The following is a 22,762-nucleotide window of genomic DNA, read 5'->3' on the forward strand; positions in this document are numbered from 1 at the left end:
CTTCCATGATTAGGGGGCAGCAGGGCAGGCCCTACGAGGAGAGGCTACAGGACCTGAACCTGTTCAGCCTCCACAAGAGAAGGCTGAGAGGGGATCTGGTGGCCCTCTACAAACTAGCCAAGGGAGACCAGCAGGCAATGGGAGAGTCCCTGTTCCCCCAAGCACTAGTGGGAGTAACAAGGAATAATGGCCATAAGTTGACTGACAGTAGATTCAGGTTGGGTATGAGGAGGCACTACTTCACTGTCAGGACAGCTAGGATCTGGAACCAACTTCCAAGGGAGGTGGTTCTCGCCCCTACCCTGGGGGTCTTCAAAAGGAGGCTAGACAGCCACCTAGCTGGGGTCATTTGACCCCAGCATCCTTTCCTACACATGGCAGGGGGTCAGACTGAATGATCTGCTTAGGTCCCTTCCGACCCTAAATTTACGCTCAAGTTGGTGTAAGTTGCCATATTTACTGCACAGTACAGGCAAGCTTGTGTAGCTATACCTCGGTATTGTGCAATAATTTTGGTTACTGCACAGTCAATGTACACATGTAGATGTGTCCGTTGTTTACAATTCTTGTCCATCATGTCCCAGGCAGATGACTACAAACTGGAAGATGTGCAGTGATAGGGGAACAGATTTAAGGGAAACCTCCAATAATTAGATTCTATACCTGGAATATTATAACAAATTTATAATTTTTCCATATATAGTATGTAATTAGGGTTAGAAGGGTTAAAGGGTTATTAGAATTATCAAGAGAACGAAGAGTCTATCTCATGAAAGGAAACTAAAGGAGAAATGCAAAGTGCTGCACCTAGGGAGAAAAAATGTCCAGCACACCTACTGCCTAGGGAATGACCTGCTTGGTGGAACGGAAGCGGAAAGGGAACTTGGAGTCCTAGTGGACTCCAAGATGAACATGAGTCGGCAGTGTGACGAAGCCATCAGAAAAGCCAATGGCACTTTATCGATGCATGAAGAACAGAACCAAGGAGGTGATACTTACCCTCGCTCGGGCGCTGGTTAGACCACAGTTGGAATACTGCGTGCAGTTTTGGGCACCACACTTCAAGAGGGATGTGGATAACCTGGAGAGGGTCCAGAGAAGGGCCACTCATATGGTTAAGGGCTTGCAGGCCAAGCCCTATGAGGAGAGACTGGGGCACCTGGACCTCTTCAGCCTCCTCAAGAGAAGGTTGAGAGGCGACCTTGTGGCTGCCTATAAGTTCATCACGGCGGCACAGAAGGGAATTGGTGAGGTTTTATTTACCAAGGTGCCCCCGGGGGTTAAAGGAACAATGGTCACAAGCTAGCAGAGAGCAGATTTAGACTAGACATTAGGAAGAACTTCTTCACAGTTAGAGTGGCCAAGGTCTGGAATGGGCTCCCAAGGGAGGTGGTGCTCTCCCCTACCCTGGGGGTCTTCAAGAGGAGGTTAGATAGGCATCTAGCTGGGGTCATCTGAACCCAGCACCTTTTCCTGCCTATGCAGGGGGTCGGACTTGATCTATTGAGGTCCCTTCCGACCCTAGCATCTATGAATCTATAAAAGATCTTCATGTATTCCGTCAAGCAAAACAAATGCTGAGAGGGGATACAATTTTACTTCATAAATACATTAGGGAGCAAATACTAAGGAGCAAGAACAGTTATTTAAAGACAGTGCTGGCACAAAAAAAAGGGATATGGAGTGGCCATGAATAAATTTTTAGGCTGGAAATTCGAGGAAGGTTTCTAACTATTAAAGAAGTCTGGTTCTGGAGCAGCCTGCCAATTGGAGTATTGGGAGCAAAAACTCAGATGTTTTAAAATAGTGCTATCATATTATGATTGGGATGATGTGATATGGTTTCCCAGACTAGATGGCGCAGGGGTGTGCTGTAGTCTGGTCCGTTGTCCATGTGTTCTTAATCAACTACCATGATAAAATAGTGAAATGAAAATAATCATTAACAGAATATGATTTCACTAGTGTGTCATAAAATAGAGCGTGGAGCCATCCGAGCTGTTGATGCTAGCAGAAAAAAGAATATAAAATATAGTCTTAGAACTAGACTGAATCTGTTCGCTGTCCCACAGACTCCATCATGGGATTCAGTAAACTGCACTTTCTCTGACATCATCTCATGATGTGGCAAATCTACAGTTTGGTGATGACCTAACTTTGCTGTTTGATAGTATAGCATACTCCCTCTGGATGGAAGGAAAGCAGTTGTGCACTTCCCTGGAATATTCTCTTATCCAAACTTCATATGAACAATGTTCATTCAGTACCCAGTGTTGTCAGATTTCTGGTATTAACAGCCCCAAAATTGATTAGGGTGCCTCATTTTTCAGGCTTCTAATAGCAGCCCTTAAACTATTAGAAGACTTGAAGATAAGTATATCTAGTTAGTTTTGGGACTTTTAATAGTTTTTAAGGTTTTTAATAGACAGTTGCAGGCTGCTCTTACAGGCCTTGAAAATTAAGCTTGATTTTCGGAACTGCTATTATAAATCTTTGAAGTGACAGGAGATAGCAACCATGAAGCACACTAGCTACCTTCATTTTCCAGGCTTTTAATAGCAGCTCTGGGTACTTATACAAGTTCCAGTTTTTACGTGACTGGGCCCCTGAAAGCGCTCTACAGCCGTGACGTAATACACGTGCATGGCTGCAGAGCACTTCTTAAATGGCCAATTGAGCAAACAATTAACCCTGGTCAAGTGAGGTATTAGCTGAAGGTGCTCTAAAGCAGGGCACCTTAGGGAACTTGTGTCCCCTCCAGGGTTAATTTTTTGCACTTTGCAGGGCTGGGTTGGTACTCACTGGTGACCACCAACCCAGCCCCAGCCTGCCCCTGAGCTGTCAGTGCAGGAGGGGGAGGGAGCTGTCAGCTGCTATCCCTGGCCAGAGCTGAGGTGGGGGGGGGGGAACAGAGCCCCTCACCCAGAGCCGATCCTAGGGGAGTGCAGGGCCCGGGGTAAATCAGCCTGTGCAGGACCCCCTTAACACTGTGCGGGGACGTGGTACCCCTGCAAAGGGGAAGGAGGGTCTCCATGCTTCCTCCACGGCACAGGGCCGAGCCCTATGGGAGGGGCCACGGCTGCTTCTCCCAGCTCTGTGGGGCCCCACCAAAGCGCAGGGCCCAGGATGGTTGTCCCAATTTGCCATAAACTAGGAACGGCCCTGCCCTCATCTCATAGGCCCGGCTCCCTGCAGTATGCCAGCCAGGGTAGTTGGCGGCGAAGGGGCCTGCAAGGCAAGGGGGATCTGTTCCACCTCACCCCCCACCCCAGCTATGGCTGGTCAAAGCAGCAGGCACTGCTGCTCCCTCCCCCTCACTTCTCCATTGACAACCCCAGAGCTGGGGGGGGAGCAGGACTGGGAGAGGAGCACCCCCACCTTTTGACCGGGGCCAGTGCAAGCAGGCTTGATTTCCCCCTTCACCCCCAACCCAACAGGCGAATGTCTGTTGGGTTGGAGGCAGTGGGGCTCTATCTCTTGGCACTTTGTGTAAAGCAGCATGAGTTAAGAGTGAGGTCTCTAAACATCTATAGGCACCCTCTTTTACAGCTTCCTTTCACTGTGTCTGGCTGCCTAGTTAAAGGGAGCACAGTTACAGATACAGCCAGGAGTTGAAGTATGGGGAGGCTTGAGAAGGCTGAACCCCCCCCATAAGAGACGAGAACCCCTGGTCCAACCCGCACCTTTTTAAGCAGCTCAGGTGATGACAGCAGCAGCTCCTTCCAGCTTCTGGCTGCCCCTGCCACAGAGCCTCTCGAGTCAGAGTGTACTTCAAACCCTGGATACAGCAACAGTTAATTTTACTCCAATTATGAGCATACGAAGTTACAAAGGGGACACCAGGGCTGAAAAATGCTATACTAAATGGTTTATACACATAACAAATATGCAGAGAGCTGGAGTTTGTTACAATGCATTAGGTAAAAATTGGGACTTGTATGTTTACATGGCTAAGTGATTTATCCACAAATCTACATGTAAGCGGGGTGAACCGTAGTTTAAATGTGCGGTACCAAGAAGAAAAATGTTACAGTCAAGATTCATATAGCCCAATGACTGCAATTTTAACCAAAATTTTCCAATTCAGAAGACTAGTATTACACAACTGAAAGGTTTGAATTTCAGGCACTTAAAGTCACTTGAATCTTCTGGTGCACCAAGAACTGAAGGTGGTATTAAAAAAATGAAAGAGATCTGTCCCTGGTTCCAGCCACTTCATGCTGCATAAAAGGGGCTAAAAAGCTTGATATCTAGCCAGGTTTCTTCTTTTGGTTGCTTGCTTGCTTTGCCTTTTTTTTGTTTGATTTCCTATCAACAGACCAGTGACTACAAATTCCCCAGCAAAAAAAATCCCAGAGGGGATATTGACACCCTCTGCGCAACTTAAAATTCCTTCAGAAACGCCAAACCACAAGGGAACACAAATCATAATAATATTTTTGCAGTCCTACTACGTAAAGGACTAAATATGAGAGAGTGGGGGATTTAGTCTTCTTTCTGTTGACATTGAACTTCAGATTTGAAGCAATGTGTCCTTTTTTAATAGAAAGTGAAGGTCCAGTTTGTTCAGTCCACATTCAGTTATGTTTTGGTGACTCTGTTATCTTGCAAAATGAGTTGTGCACATGTATGTTGCTTATTAATGAAATATTAAGCAATAGGGAAGTTCTTATCCTGCTTTCTAATAGCTCTTTTGTGTGTCTTTATTCTCACTTCCAATTGTCTTTGTAAAACATTTGTGCATATAAATCGTATAAAAAGCTATTGCTTGATAAAGGATGAGAGTACTGATGGTGCTGTATTGTATTATTGTAGAGCTAACAATTACTACAAAGAAACTTGTTATCCATACGAAAATAATTGGTGCATGTGTACAGGGGACCAGTATCAGATTTAACTAACATTTTGCTAATATTTTCTGTATTCTTATTCCATCAACTTTCAACCATTGTTGTAAGTAACTTCTATCTCCAAATCTAGCTTTAGGAATCTTCTGTTAATATTTTTATTATGCATATTCTCCGTACCCTCTGAAAGTGACTCACAAGTAAAACCCTTTGGGAAGTCCCTTGAGTTAAAACAGTGTGGGAAGGTGATGGCTTGTCACAAGATAACTGCTGCAATCAATACGTTGGTGGGAAATCCTATTTTAACTCTACCCCCTCCTCCCCCAGCTTTTAATTCTGTATCCTAAAAATGTATTTTTGAGGTGGAAACTTGAGTAGAAAGCATTGTGTACAAGTGGCACATAGGTCATGTTGCCACATCTTATATTCTATTCCAGCATCAAGATATTGGGTGCTCTTTTTAAAGACATAACTCCTGGAATCATGTGAATCTCATGTAAAAATTTAAGCATGATTTTTTTAAACTTTGTTTCCTCATAGTTATTGAAAATATGAAGTCCAAAACATTCAACAGACAAATAAAAAAGAAACCAAACCATATTGCAGTTTCAGTCTCCTAATTTAGAAGTCAATCTCATAGGTTTGGTTGTTTAGTGTTTGGGATTAGCAATACCAAATAGTTTAGCTCCATATGGGTACATAATTGAAACGGCCTGCCATAGTAACAGATGTCTTACTATGGCAAATTTCATGTATTCCTCTTCAGACTTATGAGGGAGGGCTATTGTATCCTCTCTTACCATAAACTAAGGAAACATTTAAACAAACACTGTCAAAATTGATAATCCCAGTATACAACCACAGAAGTGCTGGCTAGAAACAGAAACTTGATGAAATCCCATGACCCAGACTGAAGTTTCAAAGGCCAATGCCCATGTCACATAACAGTGATTGTTACAGGGCCTAGTTCAAAACCCATTAAAGTCAATGGAAGGATTCCCAAAATCCATTCTTCCTATCTGTTTTCAAATGTCATATAATCCATTATGTGTGTGGCTGGTGTGCTGGGAAGGGGGGGAAATAACTTTAAAATTATGAAAATATCTTGTTGGTGACACTATTATGGTTCAAGTGCCATTTAACATTGGGCCAGAGAGTTGGATATTTTTTGTTTTCACAGAGGTCTCAATACCTTTTGTGCACACATACGTATCTGGCATTACATTTTATAACTCCAACCCCAAAGTGTACAAGTTCTAGTGGCTGGAAAATGTACACACTTAAATCTGAAAATGTTTTACATATGCAAAGCTATTCATGCCAAAAAAGGACAATTTGGGGGTCTGTATAAGGTTACAAATAAATAAGTTATTTTTGTTTGTTCTATGAAATTGTTAAACTACTCCTTTGTACTTTTTAGTTCCTTCCTCTTTTGCCATGCTCTCTTCTTCCTTTTACTTATCACATTAAAATAATTAAATATTGTGGCCACTCAGTGTTTGCTTCATAGCTTTTTTATTTTCCCTTTCAAATTTTTCCATCAGTTTAAGCCCAACCTTTTGGCCCTGAGGACCAGATAAATGGTCCAGAGCCTGTCTGTGGGCCAGATCAGGCCCTGGGTCCTGGCACTGTTCCCTCCTTGCCCCGCGTGCCAGGATTGGGCCATGAAGGCCTGGCATAACTCCCTCCTGCCCCCTGCATACCAAGTTGGGTCCCAGGGGTCCAGTGCCACCCCCTCCCAGCCCCCACACTGAGATAGGGTTCTGGGGCCTGGAACTACTCCACCTAGCCCTGCACACTGAGATTGGGCACCAGATCCAGCACACAAGGCCTGGGGTTCACCATAGGTCCAGAGATTTGTCAGCAGGGCAGATTTGTCAACGGGGCCACTGCTTTCCCTCCACCAAATTTCTGGACCCCTGGGGAGTCCCACTGGCCGGGTCTGCCCTGCAGGCCAGAGTTTGATCGCTATCCTCTTTATCTCCTCCATCACTTTTAAAATTGTTACGCCCTGCTATAGGGGTACTCCACTCATTTTTTTTAAATCTTCCCATCTCCATTCTTCTCTTCTCGTTGTATCTGCTGTTCTAAAAGTTGACCTGATGTCACATGCTCATCTCTGATACATCCCCATCTCTTGTACCTTCCAGTAATTGGGATTGGTAGAATCATGAGGCTTCTTTTAATTGAATCAAAAAGTATACTTTGAGGAACCATTCTGTTTTCTATAGAACTTTAAGGTTAGGCCAAATCCACACAAAACCCAAGTGTATTCCAAGATTATATATCTGGATATTGTTTCAGTCAGTCCTTCTCTCACAGTTCACGATCTTGTATACTGTCTATCCCTTCCTTTTCATAAAAGTTCTTGTCAGTGTCTCTGAAGAAATAGGCACAGACCTAATAATAGTGAGTTGATCATAAGCCAGTAGCAATAGTTTATTTTCAATTAAATAGCAAATAAGAAATGTGTTTAGTAGTTTGTTCTTTGTGATATTCATCTTTTTGTCCTTTGGACATGGTTCTTTTCAATCTTTCAACTTTACCTCCTGCCTTTAAATGGACTCAACATTTTCTAAGCAAGAGGTCACTGACCCTTTCAATCTTCTTTTCCTTTTAAGTGGAAAACCTTGTGCCCTGCTTTCAGCTGTGGAATAATCAGCTAGAAGAGAAAAATTCTATAATCTTGATTCATGTAGCTTGATTAGAAGTGAAACAGGACCATCCCAGCCTATCTCCAATTTATGGTTGTTCACAATTTATCTACTTCATCGGATATAGAGATTTCTGGAACAGCTCATCTGAGAACTGACAAATTAGCTCTGGCTTTCTGGGAGGCTCCAGTCAATTAAAAATATTTCCTAGCTTCCACTTTGTGCAAGCTTGTACAACACTCAAGAAATTGGCTTGGGACCCAGTTGCCTGATTCAGCAAGAAATCGAACAACCCACATAATTCTACTTTTCTTTTCAGTTGTGTGGTGGTTGTATTGTTTGTTTGGGTTTTTTGCGGGGGGGGGGGGGTTATTTTGGTTTTATTTTGTTTTAAAGCATCATCTTGACTTTTATCAGGCCAGTTGTGGCAAGGTGTGGCAGAATCTACATGAGACAGCACATTCACATGATCTCTCCTTTGTGCTAATGTCAGATCTTGATAAAAAATTGAACTTGATTCACAAAAACAGCATGAGTGTTAGCAGCTGAAAATGCACTCCATCCTTGTGTCAGTATCTTCCATGCAATGCAGTGGATGAAAGAAGAACTTGGTTGACAGCATACTCTGGATGGCCATTTAAAAAATAATAATAAAACTACATGGACGGCCTGACAGGGAAACAGTCCTGCATTCCTCTAAGGCCTTCATGACCTTATAATGCTTTAAAAAATATATACCTTTTAAGATTTTGTTTTCTTGCTAAATAGCTTCCTTTTATGCTTGATGGATTCAGCCAATTTCATCAAGGAAAAGAATAAAAGAAAACTTTATCTCCTAAAAATGTGCTGCCTCTGCTTTTCTAGAACACACACATGTGCAGGTGTAATATACACACACGGAATATTGTTCCTTTTTAGTCAACTTGAGAAAATTCTAATCTGTTTTTGGCTCTTATCTATGTTAGAAGTTGGTGAATTGCCTGCATATCCAAATGTTTTAGAACTAAAACCCTTCTAAATTTTACAGTTCATGACAATTCAAGCCACCACATTATATATGGTTTAATTATCAAAAGAAAGGGGTTGATTACATTATCCTGTATTCTACCTCTCCAGAACATGACATTTCTACAAGCCTCGTCAGTCTCCCACAAAGCTGTTTGTATGAAACAAATATTTTTCTAGAGAAAATTATCTTCAAGAATTGCCACTATAATGGGATCTGTGTTTTCATTAAGAACTACCTTTGTTATTTCCATTAGTATATTTAACTATATTAAATCTATTATGCTGTCAGTTCCATTTACTTGTGGATGTATCTATCACTATCCTAGTATATCTGCTGGGTGAGGGGTTTAATTGAGTGATTGATAAAATCTCTTAATCCGAACTCTACAATTGATCTTGCTGGGGACTTAATCTCAATTGACTTGAGAACTGCACTATGCTAAATCACCTCTAAATCAAAATTAGAATAAAAGTCCCATTTCCCCTTGTAAATCTCACCTGTCTATCAATTGACTGAAACACTGTTCACAGGATTTCAAAGCTAAACTGAGTTATGTCAACCATTGTAATGCCAGGAAAAGTCTTGTTCCCTTTTAAATACTGCATACTGTATTTACAATATCTTGATTTAAGTCCTGAGTATTTCTTTAATGTTTCATATGTGATGGTAGTATTAGAGTGATATTGTAGCTGGGGTGGTCCAGGAATTATGTGAGAGGCAAGGTTTTCTTAAGAATGTATTGCATTCAGGAGCTTACCTAATTCTACCCCAACTATGCATTTGATCCAATAAAAGGTATCACCCTAAGAAATCCTTGCCTCTCCTTTGTGATGGTCATATAAAGCTAATCTATATGCACAACATTTCATTATCTATTGTGAAAGCCCACTCCTGTGGTACAAGCCTTATGCTTTCTTTTTTTCGTAAGTGCAGTCTCATGTACAAGACCAGTTCCTTTTGTCAAAAGGTTTTTCTTCCCTTTTCATATTTATTTTATACATGCTTGTCTTTTAAATACTTTTTTTGTCTTTTCTATGGTATAGTGGCTAATTTTCTAAGGTGCTATTTTTCTTAGACCACAAGCATGGAATTAGCATTCTTCGCTAGTACCAACTCCAAACATTCAAAAATCAAGTCACACCTACATTCTGTAAGAATCACATTCCTTCTGAGTCTTTTCATATCTAAGTAGAAGCCTCCCAACCCAGTTTGCAATATTAGTATCTTGGATTCCAAACCAAGGTTTACTACAGACACAAAAGTGCAGGCCGCGTCACTCTTTTCAGAAGGGCCTCTACAACTTACCCTCTCTGAGCCTGTCATTCTGTCTTTATCCATCCCCATCCCAACCTAGAATAGGTAGGCAGCTGTTGCACTCACACATTACCTCCATGCTCCTCCAGAGTCTCCTATTGCCTTGCTGTATTCCACATGTGCAAGACCTACTTTATCTCTTTTACAGTCTCCTTCCTACTCATTGCATTATCCGTCTCTGCCATGCTGCTTTTCTCTGCACCTCCTCTCAGGTGTCTCTTACACTCTAGTTTCACTGTCTCGTTTTTCATTGCTTTTTCCTAATATATCCCAATTCCCTGCTGCCCCCACCATCTTCATTCCTTTACATCAACATTCCCCTGTTCCACGTTTGCCCTTCACATGGTGAATAAGAATTCAGTATTTTTTTGCTGGAAACAACCTCATTTGAACCATCTGGCTGAGGGTAGCTTGTGCTTCTTTCTCATGGAAAATATGTGAAAATGGTAGCCTTTTCACTCAGGGTAAAACCTTGTGAGAGCAGAGGTAAAAATCTAGGGCTGTCAAATGATTTAAAAATTTGATCACAATTAATTGTGCAATTAAAAAAATTAGTTGCAATTAATCATGATTTTAATGCACAGAAAATCTCAAAATTATGCAAAATTATGCAAGTACTTTATATGGTTGGAGTGGGCATGGGATGTGGGGTGGGGGGAATTTGTAAAGGTGTTGGGAGGCTGTGGGTGGGTGTGTGGGGTTTAGAGCCTGAGGGAGAGACCCCCCATGCCCTGGCAGGATGTGGTGTACTGTGGGTCAGGAGTGAGGGGCAGCAGCAGGGCTGGGAGGGCTGTGGCTTGGGAGTGAGGGGCAAACACACACACACACACACACACACACACACACACACACACACACACACCTCCCTGGAGGTAAGTCTGTGGAGAGGGAAGGGGAGCGGGGAACAGATCAAGGCCCCCCCATGGTGGGGGACGGAGTGGGGCCCCCAGGCTGGGGTGGATCATGGGATGGAGCTGCCAGCTCCCTGCTACTGTGCGCATCTCTGGGGGAGGCATGGGGGACATGTGCCCCCTGGATTTGTGTGTGGGGTGAGGGCAGGCTGCCTGCTGTGGGCTGGGACTCTGCACCCTGCTGCTTTTGCTCCTGAAGCCGCGCATCCTCTGCCTGCTCTGCTGTGGGAGGTACAACATGGTGTGGCTCCTGAAGCAAAGACAGCAGATGCAGAGTACCAGCCTGCAGAGGGCAGCCCACCTCTGCCCCGCACACAAATCTGGGGGCACATGCCACCCCCCATGCCTCCTCTGGGGATGTGCACAGCAACGGGGAGCCATGTTCCCCCCCACCCCGTGTGCCCGTAGATGAGCCTCCCACAGCTCCGTCCCATGACTCGCCTCATCCCCGGGGCCCCATTCACCCCAGCACCCATCCCTACCCCACTCCCTCCCTCGCCGTGGGGGCCTTGATCTGCCCTACCACCCTTTCCCCTGCCCCTTCCCCTCCACAGACTTACTGGCACAGCGCTGCTGTACATACAGTGTGCAGGCTCCAGCTGCTCATCTGTGACTGTGTCTGTGTGCATGCCCCCCACGTCTACTGGAGCTGCCCTGAGCCTGCGCCCAGGCTGCCCTGTGGTCCTCTGTGCTGCCCCTGCTGCCGCACTGGGCAGCCTGGTGGTGGCGGAACTGAGCCTGAGTGAAGGTTCCAAAATCACATGTGCAATTAACACGTTAAAAAAATTAATGCGAGAACCAGTTAACGTTAATTACACACATTAACTGTAATTAATTGACAGCCCTACAAAAATCGTAAATTTAATTAAAACCATTTTAAAAATATCAGAAGACATGGGAAGAAAGTTGTGAGAATTGGTGATGCGATTCTTAGTTGCTCTACCCAACAATGCAGGTAGCTCTCTCTTGGGACTGAAAACCGCTAGATACAGTTCCACTTCCTAACACATTCAAGGGACACTGATGCTACACATCAGCACACAGTACTGACCTCAAGGAAGTTCCTGTCCAAATGCCTTTCCACTGAAAAGAAACTTCAGTGATCATCAGAGAGACAGAATCACAGAGGAGAACTAGGAACAGAGGGGACTGAGGTCAAAATAGCAGGGGGAGAAAGAAAGAGAAAGGAAATGGGGAAAAGCTATGTTACTAATTATTATCAATTCATGCATATGTCACATTCAATATAAAACAGCATTGTGAATCACTGATTTTCTGGGACGCAGGGGATCCAGGTGGCTGATAACTCTTCTGAGTTGGATAATTATCATTGCATATCATTCTTTCTCTTGGTATTCTTAACGTGCCAGGTTGTGTCAGATACTTCCATATATTTCGAGTTGATTAAAATAAGCCCATCTGAAGTTTAGGACACATATACAAAGTAAATTCCCTGTTTCCTTCCTGTGAAACCTATCTTTCCTTCTCACCACTCTTCCCTATTGCAGGCACTGGGCCCTCACTCCCTAGAATGGAAATTAAGGATGTCCTGCAGGAGATTCCCAGCCCTTCACAGGATTCTTACCACAGGGTGGCTTACCACCTGCCAGGTGTCCCTTTAAGAAATAAGTCTCATAAAGTTTATTAAATGTTGATCAGCTTTATATGCCAGTGAATTCAGTCATGCTGCATAAAAGCTGTACAATAATTTAAAACAAAGCTAAAACCAGAAATCTATAGAGAACTGGAAAGAGCATGTTGACGTGGGATATTTGTCCACAGTTCTATCAGAACAGATGGATTTCTTTAATTCATAAAAGGGTATTTTGGCTTAACCAAAAAGAAAGTCTGGTAGACTGCTGGTAGTGACAGACATGACCCCATCACAAGCTAAAAGTACTAAAAAAAAATACTATTGACAAAAGCTATTAAAAGCAAAAACAAAAGCTTAAATGACAACCAGTAAATCGTTTATATCTGTTCTTTATCTTTCATTTGGCTGCCACAGCCTTTTTTAAGTTCAATAATCTCACAAGATAAGGTCAGGAATAAAGTCATTTCACAGAAACTTGTGTTATCTTTATCTGAGAAACCTTTTCACTCTGCACCACTCAATATTGTTGCTATCCTGAAGCTTTCTAACCTGGTTATATTTCCGTTTTCTTTGTTCTTCTCCTGCCTTTTACATTTTTTTCAAAGGGTTCCTTAGAGCTTCTTTTTTAGTTGTTGTTCTCTTGTAGCTACTGATGTAACTACAAGATTAACAGTAAAATCTGTCTTGGCCATTCTGTTTTTGATCTAGTAAGTCAATGTGCAAATTGAAAACATTCATATGGTACATATACACTTACCATTTTTCTGTTTACTTCAAATGGTATTTCCTTTGTCTTTTAATACTCTTTTCACCAGGGTAGATTGGGCGATCAGCCAGCTTCCTAATTATCATTAATATACTGTATTATTATCAGGATTAGACATTGTTTCATTTTAGACAATATTAAAAGGTAATCCATAATATACTCTCTATTGAATTGCTATCACTTCTAGCAAACCGTATCATGAACAAGGCATTTTGTTACAAAAAGCCCTATAATGGCTTGAGGCTCAGTTTTCTCATGAGTCAAATAAAGCTAGCTACAAACTAATATTTCCTGCTAATGCAGGTAATTTTTCATATTATAAAATAAATCTTTAGGTATTAATTATCTACTAAAATTAGATGATGTGCAATTTTTGCCAAAACCGAACAGAGTTCTTTTCTTGACATGCATTAGAATAGTCCACTTTAACTATGGGTATCATATGGTCTGTAATTTATAATGCACTTTGTCATTATCTGTTAAATATCTCAGCTGTTGTTCTAATTAATTGTTATTGTGCATGCTGCAATTTTATAGTTAAAAAGCAGAGATGGGCCATCAGGTTCTAGAAATGCAGCCTCAGTGAGTATGATATACATTAGATTGATCTACCTCTAAGAAATGGAAGGATACTAATTAACATAAAAGATGTTGCATGAACATTGCATCACTCAGGACCATAGGGTTATTTTAGATTGTTCTGAAATAGTTATCCTGATGTAAATAAAGAGTTTGGGCTAGTTTTTCTTTCTATGATTTTCTCTATTGGTGTGGACAAAACTGTTGCTCCTACTTTTTGACATTCTGAAACTGGAGCTACTATTCTTACATAAAATCCAGAGAGATGTGTAAAATACAGCATGCTTTTTGACCTTTCCCAGCTTCATGCACTTTGGGGTCATGTTCCTGCAGTCTTTATCAAAATGAAATTCTCACTTTAGAGCTGGAAACAACAGAAATGTTGCCTAGGAACTTAAATCCTTGAAGCAAACCTTTTTCACTTTTATTTCAAGAGGTTGGACTTCTATTTTGTTTCTGTTGTATTTTGTTATATAAAGCCCAAAGCAGTTTGATATAGAGCACTATGTAAATAAATGTATTTATTCTTCTTGGGGCAAGACATTTTGTGGTATCTTTCATTGAACCAATAGTGTAATTGAGAAGTTGGACAAGTTTTCAGGCATCAACATCTTTCCTCAGGTCTATTTATTCTTATTATTTATTACCAAATGGTGTGAATTCCTTTAAATTCTGTATCTGTACTTTGAAACCCTCTTACAATATTTTTACTGTAGAAATTTTTTAGAAAAAATTCTTATTTCCTCTGTACATCTCCTTGTCCTAAATATGTGTCTACTGAAAATGGACAAGGTAAGCACTACAGTATTATAGAGAATGAATCTAGAGTGGACAGCTGTCGTTAGCCAAAGAGAGACTGCTTCACTATCATTCTTTAATCTGACAATAACTTCAGCCACACACCCACAACCCCTTGAGTGTTTTCAAAGGAGTATTTTGGTGTATTCATTAAGGGATAAATGGAAACATTAGCCTGCGCCCTTAATAGGACTCAGGTGGTATGAAAAGTAAAAATATGACCATATTACAGAAAAGTAATACCCTTTCAATAGTATTATCAGTTCACTTCTTGCTCTCCTGGCAATGAATAGGGATAACCCTGCAAAAACTCAGTGTATGTGGCAAATGTAACATCAGGTACATGGGAGTCATTGAGGGAATATGATGCCTTAGCCATGCACACAATCAGTTACAAGGGAAGTCTCTCTCTCTTACTTTTCCTGGACTACAGATGCTGTACAGAAAGGGAAGAACAAAGGATCTTCCATTATAGTTGTTTACATGGATGTTAATAGATAGCAGACATTTTCCAGCTTGCCATAGAAAAATAGAATTTCTAGTGCAGTTAGGCAAAATATGGCCTGTGGGCCAGAGCTAGCCCATCAGCTGATTGGATCCAGCCTGCAGACAAGTACCCACCAATTAATTGTATCTGGCCTGGCTGGTGGCTGCTCCTGTTGCGCTCTGCATGGGGCCAAGTCCTACCTGCTTTCATCTGGGGCAGCATGTGCTGCACTCCCAGCCTCCCTGGCAGAGGACCCCAGCCCTGGCCAGTGGGGACAGCTTCTGGGCAGGGCTACTGCTGCCACTGCTGCAGCCGCCCAAGGAACTGCGGGGCTCCCCTGGCCTCCAGCGACTCCTTCTTTCCCTGCTGCTGCGCTCTGGGAGCAGGTAGAAAGGGGAAGCTGCAGTGTTGCAGGGAGTGGGGTGGGCTCTGCCTGCAACTTGCTTTGGTCCTGCTCATGCATGGCTGGGTGGGGGAGCATGTGGATGGAGGTGGTGGGGGCACACAAAGGAGCTTGGGTGCTCACAAAGCCCCGCTGGTCAGGTGTGGGACATGCAGGTGGGGCAGGAGCAGCAGCAGCAGGAGCCAGCACAGGCTGGACTGCAGCCTTGCCAGGCAGATGTGGAATGGGCAGGTGGGGTGGAAACAGCAGCAGCAAGAGCCAGTGTGGGCTTGGCTACAGCCCAGAGGGACAGGTCCAACACAGAGGCAAAGAGAGCCAACTGCTCCAGGCTTCCCCTCTTCCCCCCTGCCACCGAGCTTTCCTTGATGCCTGCCAGCAGCAGCTGTCTCTCGCCCCTTTGCAGTTCACTGCAAGCCAGGCAGACGGCACTGATTTCCCACCCCAACCTGCGCCTTGGAGAGGCTGGGCTCAGCCATGTTACAAAGAGTGGGTGGAGGAGAAGCTCAGTGGGAAGGGAAGCCCCCCACATGCACACACCCAACACACCCACACCCCAACCACACACCCCATACAACCCTCACCCCCACCATACCTGCACACATCCCAACCACACATCCTGTCATACACACACCACACCCCCCACCATACCCACATCCTTCCCCCACACACACACTCCCCCAACACAAAAACATCCCACACACCCCCCCACATACACCTGGTACCCCTCCAAACACAATATACAAAAATAAGACTTTATTTTGAGCTTTTATGCAATCACCTCTATATACACTACACAAAAACACATAAATCAGGACAAAACATTTTTTGAAATAAAATTAAAATATGTTATAGTAGATGTTCGATTTTTATTATATGATTTGTTTGATTTCCAGTTCCAAGATGGCAAGCCCCTCCTACTCTGGAGTACTTCTGGGGCAAGGGGAAGGACTTCCTATAGCAAAGGTCAGGGGTTAGGGGTGGGACTTCTGGTCTCAAGGTGGTGGCCAAGGGTGGGACCCCCTGTCAAGGAGCGGGACTATCCTTGCAGCCCTCAACACCTCACCAAAACTCATGAAGTGGACCTCCAGCTGAACTAATTGCCCACCCCTGCTCTACAGCAAGTCCCAGTTATAGTGCTAGAATTTGCTCTGCTCCGGCCCTTTCACTCTCCATTCTGAGGATGGAAAATGAAGTGTCAGAATTCATTCAGTTATCATCACCTAGACATCTTGGACAAAAGCATATGGGTCTCTAGGCAGTGGCCTACAAATCCCACCATGTTATGACTGTGTTTGATATTGTGAACTCCATAGTTTTACAGCTTCTTTAGAAACTTTAAAAGTTGTTTTTATTGTTAAGTGTCTGCATATACTCAAACAGGCATTTCAAAGTACTTTGCTATGCTTGACAAATCCCACTTTATTACTTGCCAGTGATAAATGAGAACACTGAATCCAGCTTCTGTGCAGGGGGTTGGACAAGGTGACTCCAGAGGTCCTTTGATTCGGTGATACATAGCAAACATTCCCTTGTGAGCAGGTGGCTTATTCACCAGTGTGAGTAGGTTTAACAACAGTATAGCCACACGGTAAACAATTACACTTCCAGGCCCTGTATTGTTGTGAATAGCCTTCAAGTATGAACAGACGAAGTATTATCTTCCTGTAGAGTATCAACCTGAAGCAACAGAGGTGTAAACAGCTCGATGTGAACTACCTTCATCCATTTCCTTAAATGAAATTTGTCAGGGTCCCTTTGGCCTTATCTGTGCTGTAACTGAAGTCAGAGGAATGTGTTCCAGTGCATCTATCCCCTCACATGAGAGCAAAAGTTAGTTGTAGTATAAACTCGACTTAACCATATGTGGGTTCAAGGCTTAGACTGCTCAGGCTGCTAATCTAGTTTCAAGATATAATTCAGGCTGTGCTAGAAACCTCCCTTGTTCCCCTTGTACTTAATGTCAAAATTCCCATTCATTTCAATAAAAGTGGGATCATGCCCTGTAATATTTAACCATGGTGTAATTGAGGGCCCAAATTATGAAGATGTTTCTGTTGAAGGAAATAGAAGTACATCCTTAAAATTAAGCATGTGCGGATACAGGGGGCATCCTGAAACAAAAGGATTCCCTGTTTCAGTTATATTTGAAGTGCTGAAGTGTTATTGCATGCTGCAGTTGGCACATGTAACTCCAAGAAATGTTAGGTGGTATTAAAGTTAGCACATGCTCTGAGCAGTTGCATGTTAAGGATTAATAATTTCTCTGACATGTTGCTAGAGGGCTGGTGAGTGGGGACATTGCTAGCAGCTGCCAAGTCTTACCCGTGGCTACCTGGCTCTCCAGCGCCTCAACCTCCCCATCCTGCTTCCTCCCCACCTTTGCCATTGCTCTGCACTCACCCACAGCAGCCCAGCTGCCTCCAGCTCTGTGTCATTCCAGGGAAGTAGGGTTCTGGATCATCCACATGGTGGGGGAGTAATGCCTCCTAGAATAATAGAGGACCACAAATTGCTGGTATTGGCCCCATGGAGCAGACTGACATTACTACAACACAAGTTGCCTAACACCCACTGGAGACGATCCTTGTCAAAAGAGATATAACTTTGAGACATTCAAAAGCACTTAGCTTGTCTTTTCCTGCCTTAACCACATGGACAGTACCATCTTAAGAACATTTAATGTGTGGAAAAGGTAGTATCTAACAACACCCGCAATTTTAGCTCGGAAAATATGTCTTGAGCTTCCAAGTGGCTTTGACCACTCTCCTACTCACCCCAAACTGTAACAGGAATCTTCTGGCTGTAGTGACTTGCTGGGTTGAACTCATTATACCAGAAAGGTGCAAAAGTATTTGTAAATCCATATAAAAATAGCAGAAGCAAAGCACTTACATGAACCAAACTAGAAAACCTTAATTGAAATCACAACTTTGTACAAAAACACACATATGGAGAGTACAGACTTTCAAGCTGCTCACTCAGCCTATGAATTCACAATAACCTTCAGAAGAGATATATTTTAAAAGCTGTTGACCTGCTATTTTTGGTTCTTTTTTACATAACTCACTGATTCATGACATCAAGGCTTCTAATACTGCCTTTCTAGATCTATGTAGAATAGCAATTAATGAGGAAAAAGTATTTTTATGGACCTAATTTTTTACTACCTTTTCTCTCCTGTATCTTATCGAAGGCAGAGGTAAAGTGTTTCTCCAGTTAAAGAATTATTACATTTTTACTTAATAGGCATTCAAGATGGCATTGCATTACTGCACACACTTATATCATCTTACAAAGATCCAATTGAGATCCTACTGAAGTCAGTGGAAAGTCTGTCCTTAACTTAAATAAGAATTGGATTGGACCCATCATCAAACTGTGACTGCTGTCAGTAATGCCTCATACATAATCAACCCATCTGTTCAGATTCCAGGAAGTTATTGTTTGCTGGTGAGGTATACCACAAAAACTATACATCTTGGTTTTAGATACCATGTTGAGCATGACGTTAGACAAATCTTGTTTTGACTTGTTATCTGAGTCAATCTGATGGGGCAATGAATTGCTAATGGAGAATAAATAAGGAACTCCAAGATGTCATTTTTATACAGGCCATTTCTTTAAAAATAACCATGCAATTCATTCTGAAACAGCCATTTTTTTTGCATCTGGAACTCTTTTAAATAAAAGGCCTACATTTTCAGGACAGAGTTTTAAACAGATAATATTGTTGTAGTCTAGAAGAAAAAAAAGCAGGTTACCCTTTCTGGTATGTGAACTATTGGTTCACCTGAGAAAAGAAAAGTCTGTGGAGCAGAATGGCAGAAAACATCAAAAATCAGAGCAAAATGTTTCCAAGGAAATCAGTTTAAGTATTAGAAATATAAACAGGGTTATTGTATCAGCTTCACCTAAAGAATTTGCCTCATCTGCCCAGATGTTGAACTTTCTAGCAATCAATAAGATTGCCATTATATGGGCAAATTTACTGTTCAGCACCCAACACATTAACTGGGCCAGATGCTGGGTAAAATAATGTATTCTCTATCTCTGGAGTGGCTATGGAGCCACTTTATGAAGATTATACCAGGTCAGCGACTGAAATAGGCTGGTCTACATATAGGCATGAAAAGACCATGAGGAATCATGCAACCTTTCACACTGCCAACATACCAATTCCATTGCAAGCTATAGAGAGAGGAGCAGGATTTGTTCTATAATAAATCTCTTAAAACTTTTGCACAGCTTTTAACTAAAAGCAGCAGGGTGGTATTGCTTTATTGAGTTACTCTGGCACCAGGAAAGCAAATATTCTTTGATAAGATTTTCTAAGTATTTTGTAATAAAAATAATGATACTGGAATTATTTTGAACATCTTTATATTTAGACTTTCTATTTTTTCTAGGTTACGTTTCGAACAAGAATCTATCACTGTAATATTAACAGCCAAGGAGTGATCTGCTTGGATATTTTAAAAGACAACTGGAGTCCAGCATTAACTATTTCTAAAGTTCTCCTCTCTATCTGCTCACTTCTCACAGACTGCAACCCTGGTAAGGAAAATAACACTTCCACATTTGCATTAATTGTCCATCTTTCTATTAACTGTAAATACCTGCATAGTACCCTGGTTTACTATTATGAAAAAAAAAAATGTGGATTTCAAATTTTGTACCTATGATTGCTCCACAGCCAAGTAAAAATAATTGTACATAATGCAAACTAAGGAGAAAACATATTCTCACAAATATTGGGGCATTTTTAGTACTGAAGAATAAAAATACATGAATTCAAAACAAAATCGTTTAATCCCTTGTAGAAGATGGTAATTTGCAAAAGCAGTACTACTACAACCCGGAAAATGTTAATGAATATTGAAATGGAAAGCTTATATTTCAGTAACAGGATGTTCTCCTGTGAAAAGAACACTACCCTACCAGTGGTGGTTGTTTACTAACTGAATAGTTCACAAATGATGGGCAGTAATTTCAATTCTGTTTATTCAGTATCTTGAATAACTAATGAGAATCCTCAAATAAGGTTGTCATTCTTGTTAACTAGTATAATGGCTGTGACTCATCCTTTCAGTCAAATACCATGTTCCCCTACTGACTACTAGGTGTGTGACTCCACCTTTTGTTCCTGCCTACTGTGAGCAAGGAATGATACTGATGGCTGCTGCAAAAGTCCTAAATATACAAATATCACAAGATTTTTTTTGATGGTACCTATGGGGACCGTTTTTGCTTTCTGTTTGTTAAGACTTTAGGTTTCCTCTGTTTTCAAGCTCTTCTCCTCAAATGTGAGGAGCTGAAGTTTTTACGTACAGAGCAGAAAGTTTGAGATTCTTAAGACTGAAAGCAGAGGCTAAAAGACAGGGGTGGCCAACCTGAGAAGGAGCCAGAATTTAGCAATGTACATTGCCAAAGAGCCACAATAATATATAATGATGTGACGTAACGGCCTTGGAAGCTGGTCGCTGTGTGCTTGTGCAAAGATTCAAGGAGACACATATTAACTTCTGAAGAGCTGCATGTGGCTCCAGAGCCACCGGTTGGCTACCCCTGCTTTAAGATAAAGATAAAAATATTTTGAGACTTGCAATAAAATTGTGAGAGTAGACAAAAATATGATTGGCTATTTTTTCTCATTTGCAGTTGCCTGTGCATGCAATATAAAAAGCTAGCATTAAATATAAAGGGCAACCAGCTTACAGCTGCCTGGGGTGGCAGGAATAAAGCAGCCCAACACTGCAAGAAAAATGAGACCTTAGTAACTCTCAGGGTTCCAATTAAAAGCTGAAATTGTTAAGAGGAATAGATAGTTACTTGATGCCTTGTGAATTCAAGCATACTTATTTCAGGTGTATAGGATGCCACCTACTGTTTACTGGATTGTTGGCGGGACTTCCTGACCATACCTCTGCCTATGCATTGTATTGAGCCAAACACTTGTTTTGTCAATACCCATGGACTGGTAACACGTGTAGAGAAAAGCAAACATATTCTAGAAGTCTTTAGAAATCAGGGTAAGGGCTATGGTAGTATTAATGTCCAATACAGAGTTTCCTATGGACGTATACAATCATTTCAGAAGTTACTGAGAAAATTATGTTAGAATTAGGAACTAAAAATATACAACATATTCTTTTGCTTGTCTGCTTTCAAAAGGGCACTTGCACCAAAGTTTGGTGAGTTTCAAATAGGAATATAAATAGAATATCTGGTACTTCAACAGTCCTATATGTCCTTTGCTATCTTTATGTAATTATACAATCAAATTGTTATATTTTTCCCTCCCCTTTGGATGTTTCAGTGGAGGAAACTATATAAGAAAAGCAGTGGAAGTAACGATACACAGAATGATGTCAAGTGCACCAGCTAAGTGTACTGACAAAATTGACATTAGAAATGGGTAGATTTTCCAGTATTCTCTTTCAATTCTAGTAACCTTCGGCAGTGATGTAACTGCAATAAGCAAAATAGTGTCATACAAAAGTTTGATTTTTAAGCATTCCCTTTAAATGGAATTTGGTGTTGGATTTGATTTTTTTGTCTTTATAATGCTTCCTGTGGAGTTGAGAGCTAGACTTTGCCAAATTAATAATGTTTCTGTATGTTGCTTTGTGATTCCTACAGAGCTGACAGCAGGTTGATGTGAAACCTTGAGCTCTTTGTTTCTTTGAGACTGTTTATTGCTAGTCTAGATAACTTTTATGTACAAACCCTGTATTTTAGTGATATTTGTTCCTGAAATTGAAGACTTGTATAAATCCAGGGGCTTTTATCGTTGCTGTATTATTTGTCATGATAGAGCTGTTTATTTCTATTTGTGGGTGTGCTCCCTGTCTTTTCTCCTGCTTGTCCTATCAGTTGCATTCTGAGTGTAGTTGTGATGATATTTTATCATTAGCAAATTGTTGGATTAGCTATTCCATAGAATCTCATCTGAAAATGATACCATAAAGTGGTCGCTCTGTCCCACAGTGGGGCCAATCATTTTGAAAATAACCCTGGCACATCTGGGAAAAGTGTGTGTTTGTGACTGTGTGTGTATTGTGTATTCTCTATCAGCTGGGAGCAATTTTCAGTCCACTCTGTTGTCCCTTCATCTAACCTATGCTGCCTCATTTTAGAGGCAGAATCCCAGCAGGGTCTCAAGTTGATAAGCAACCTTGAACTCTTTGTTCACCATACATCAAACAGGCAGAAGCAGATCAGGTCAAATGGAAAGGCAACACTGAATACTCCACAAACATAAACACTTAGAACAAGTGAATTCCTCCACCACCACCACCCTGTTTGAAGGGAAAAAAATCAAGTATCGGTTACCCAGTAGCCTTACATTTATGCAAATCTTCATTAAAACAACAAATAGGAGTAAGAATGGCAGCTAATTA

At 41.7% G+C, this 22,762-nt stretch overlaps 1 protein-coding gene across 1 annotated transcript in view; it reads left to right on the forward strand.

Annotated features, from left to right (window-relative positions):
- The window catches only part of LOC102380489 (ubiquitin-conjugating enzyme E2 E2), a 334,617-nt gene that overhangs the window by 276,861 nt on the left and 34,994 nt on the right, over positions 1-22,762 (forward strand). The window contains exon 5 of the mRNA XM_006021185.3: positions 19,769-19,916. Within this exon, the coding sequence (XP_006021247.1) occupies positions 19,769-19,916 (148 nt within the window). The remainder of the gene's footprint in view (positions 1-19,768; positions 19,917-22,762) is intronic.

The sequence above is a fragment of the Alligator sinensis genome, unplaced genomic scaffold (assembly GCF_000455745.1).
Source record: "Alligator sinensis unplaced genomic scaffold, ASM45574v1 scaffold299_1, whole genome shotgun sequence".
NCBI lineage: Eukaryota > Metazoa > Chordata > Crocodylia > Alligatoridae > Alligator > Alligator sinensis.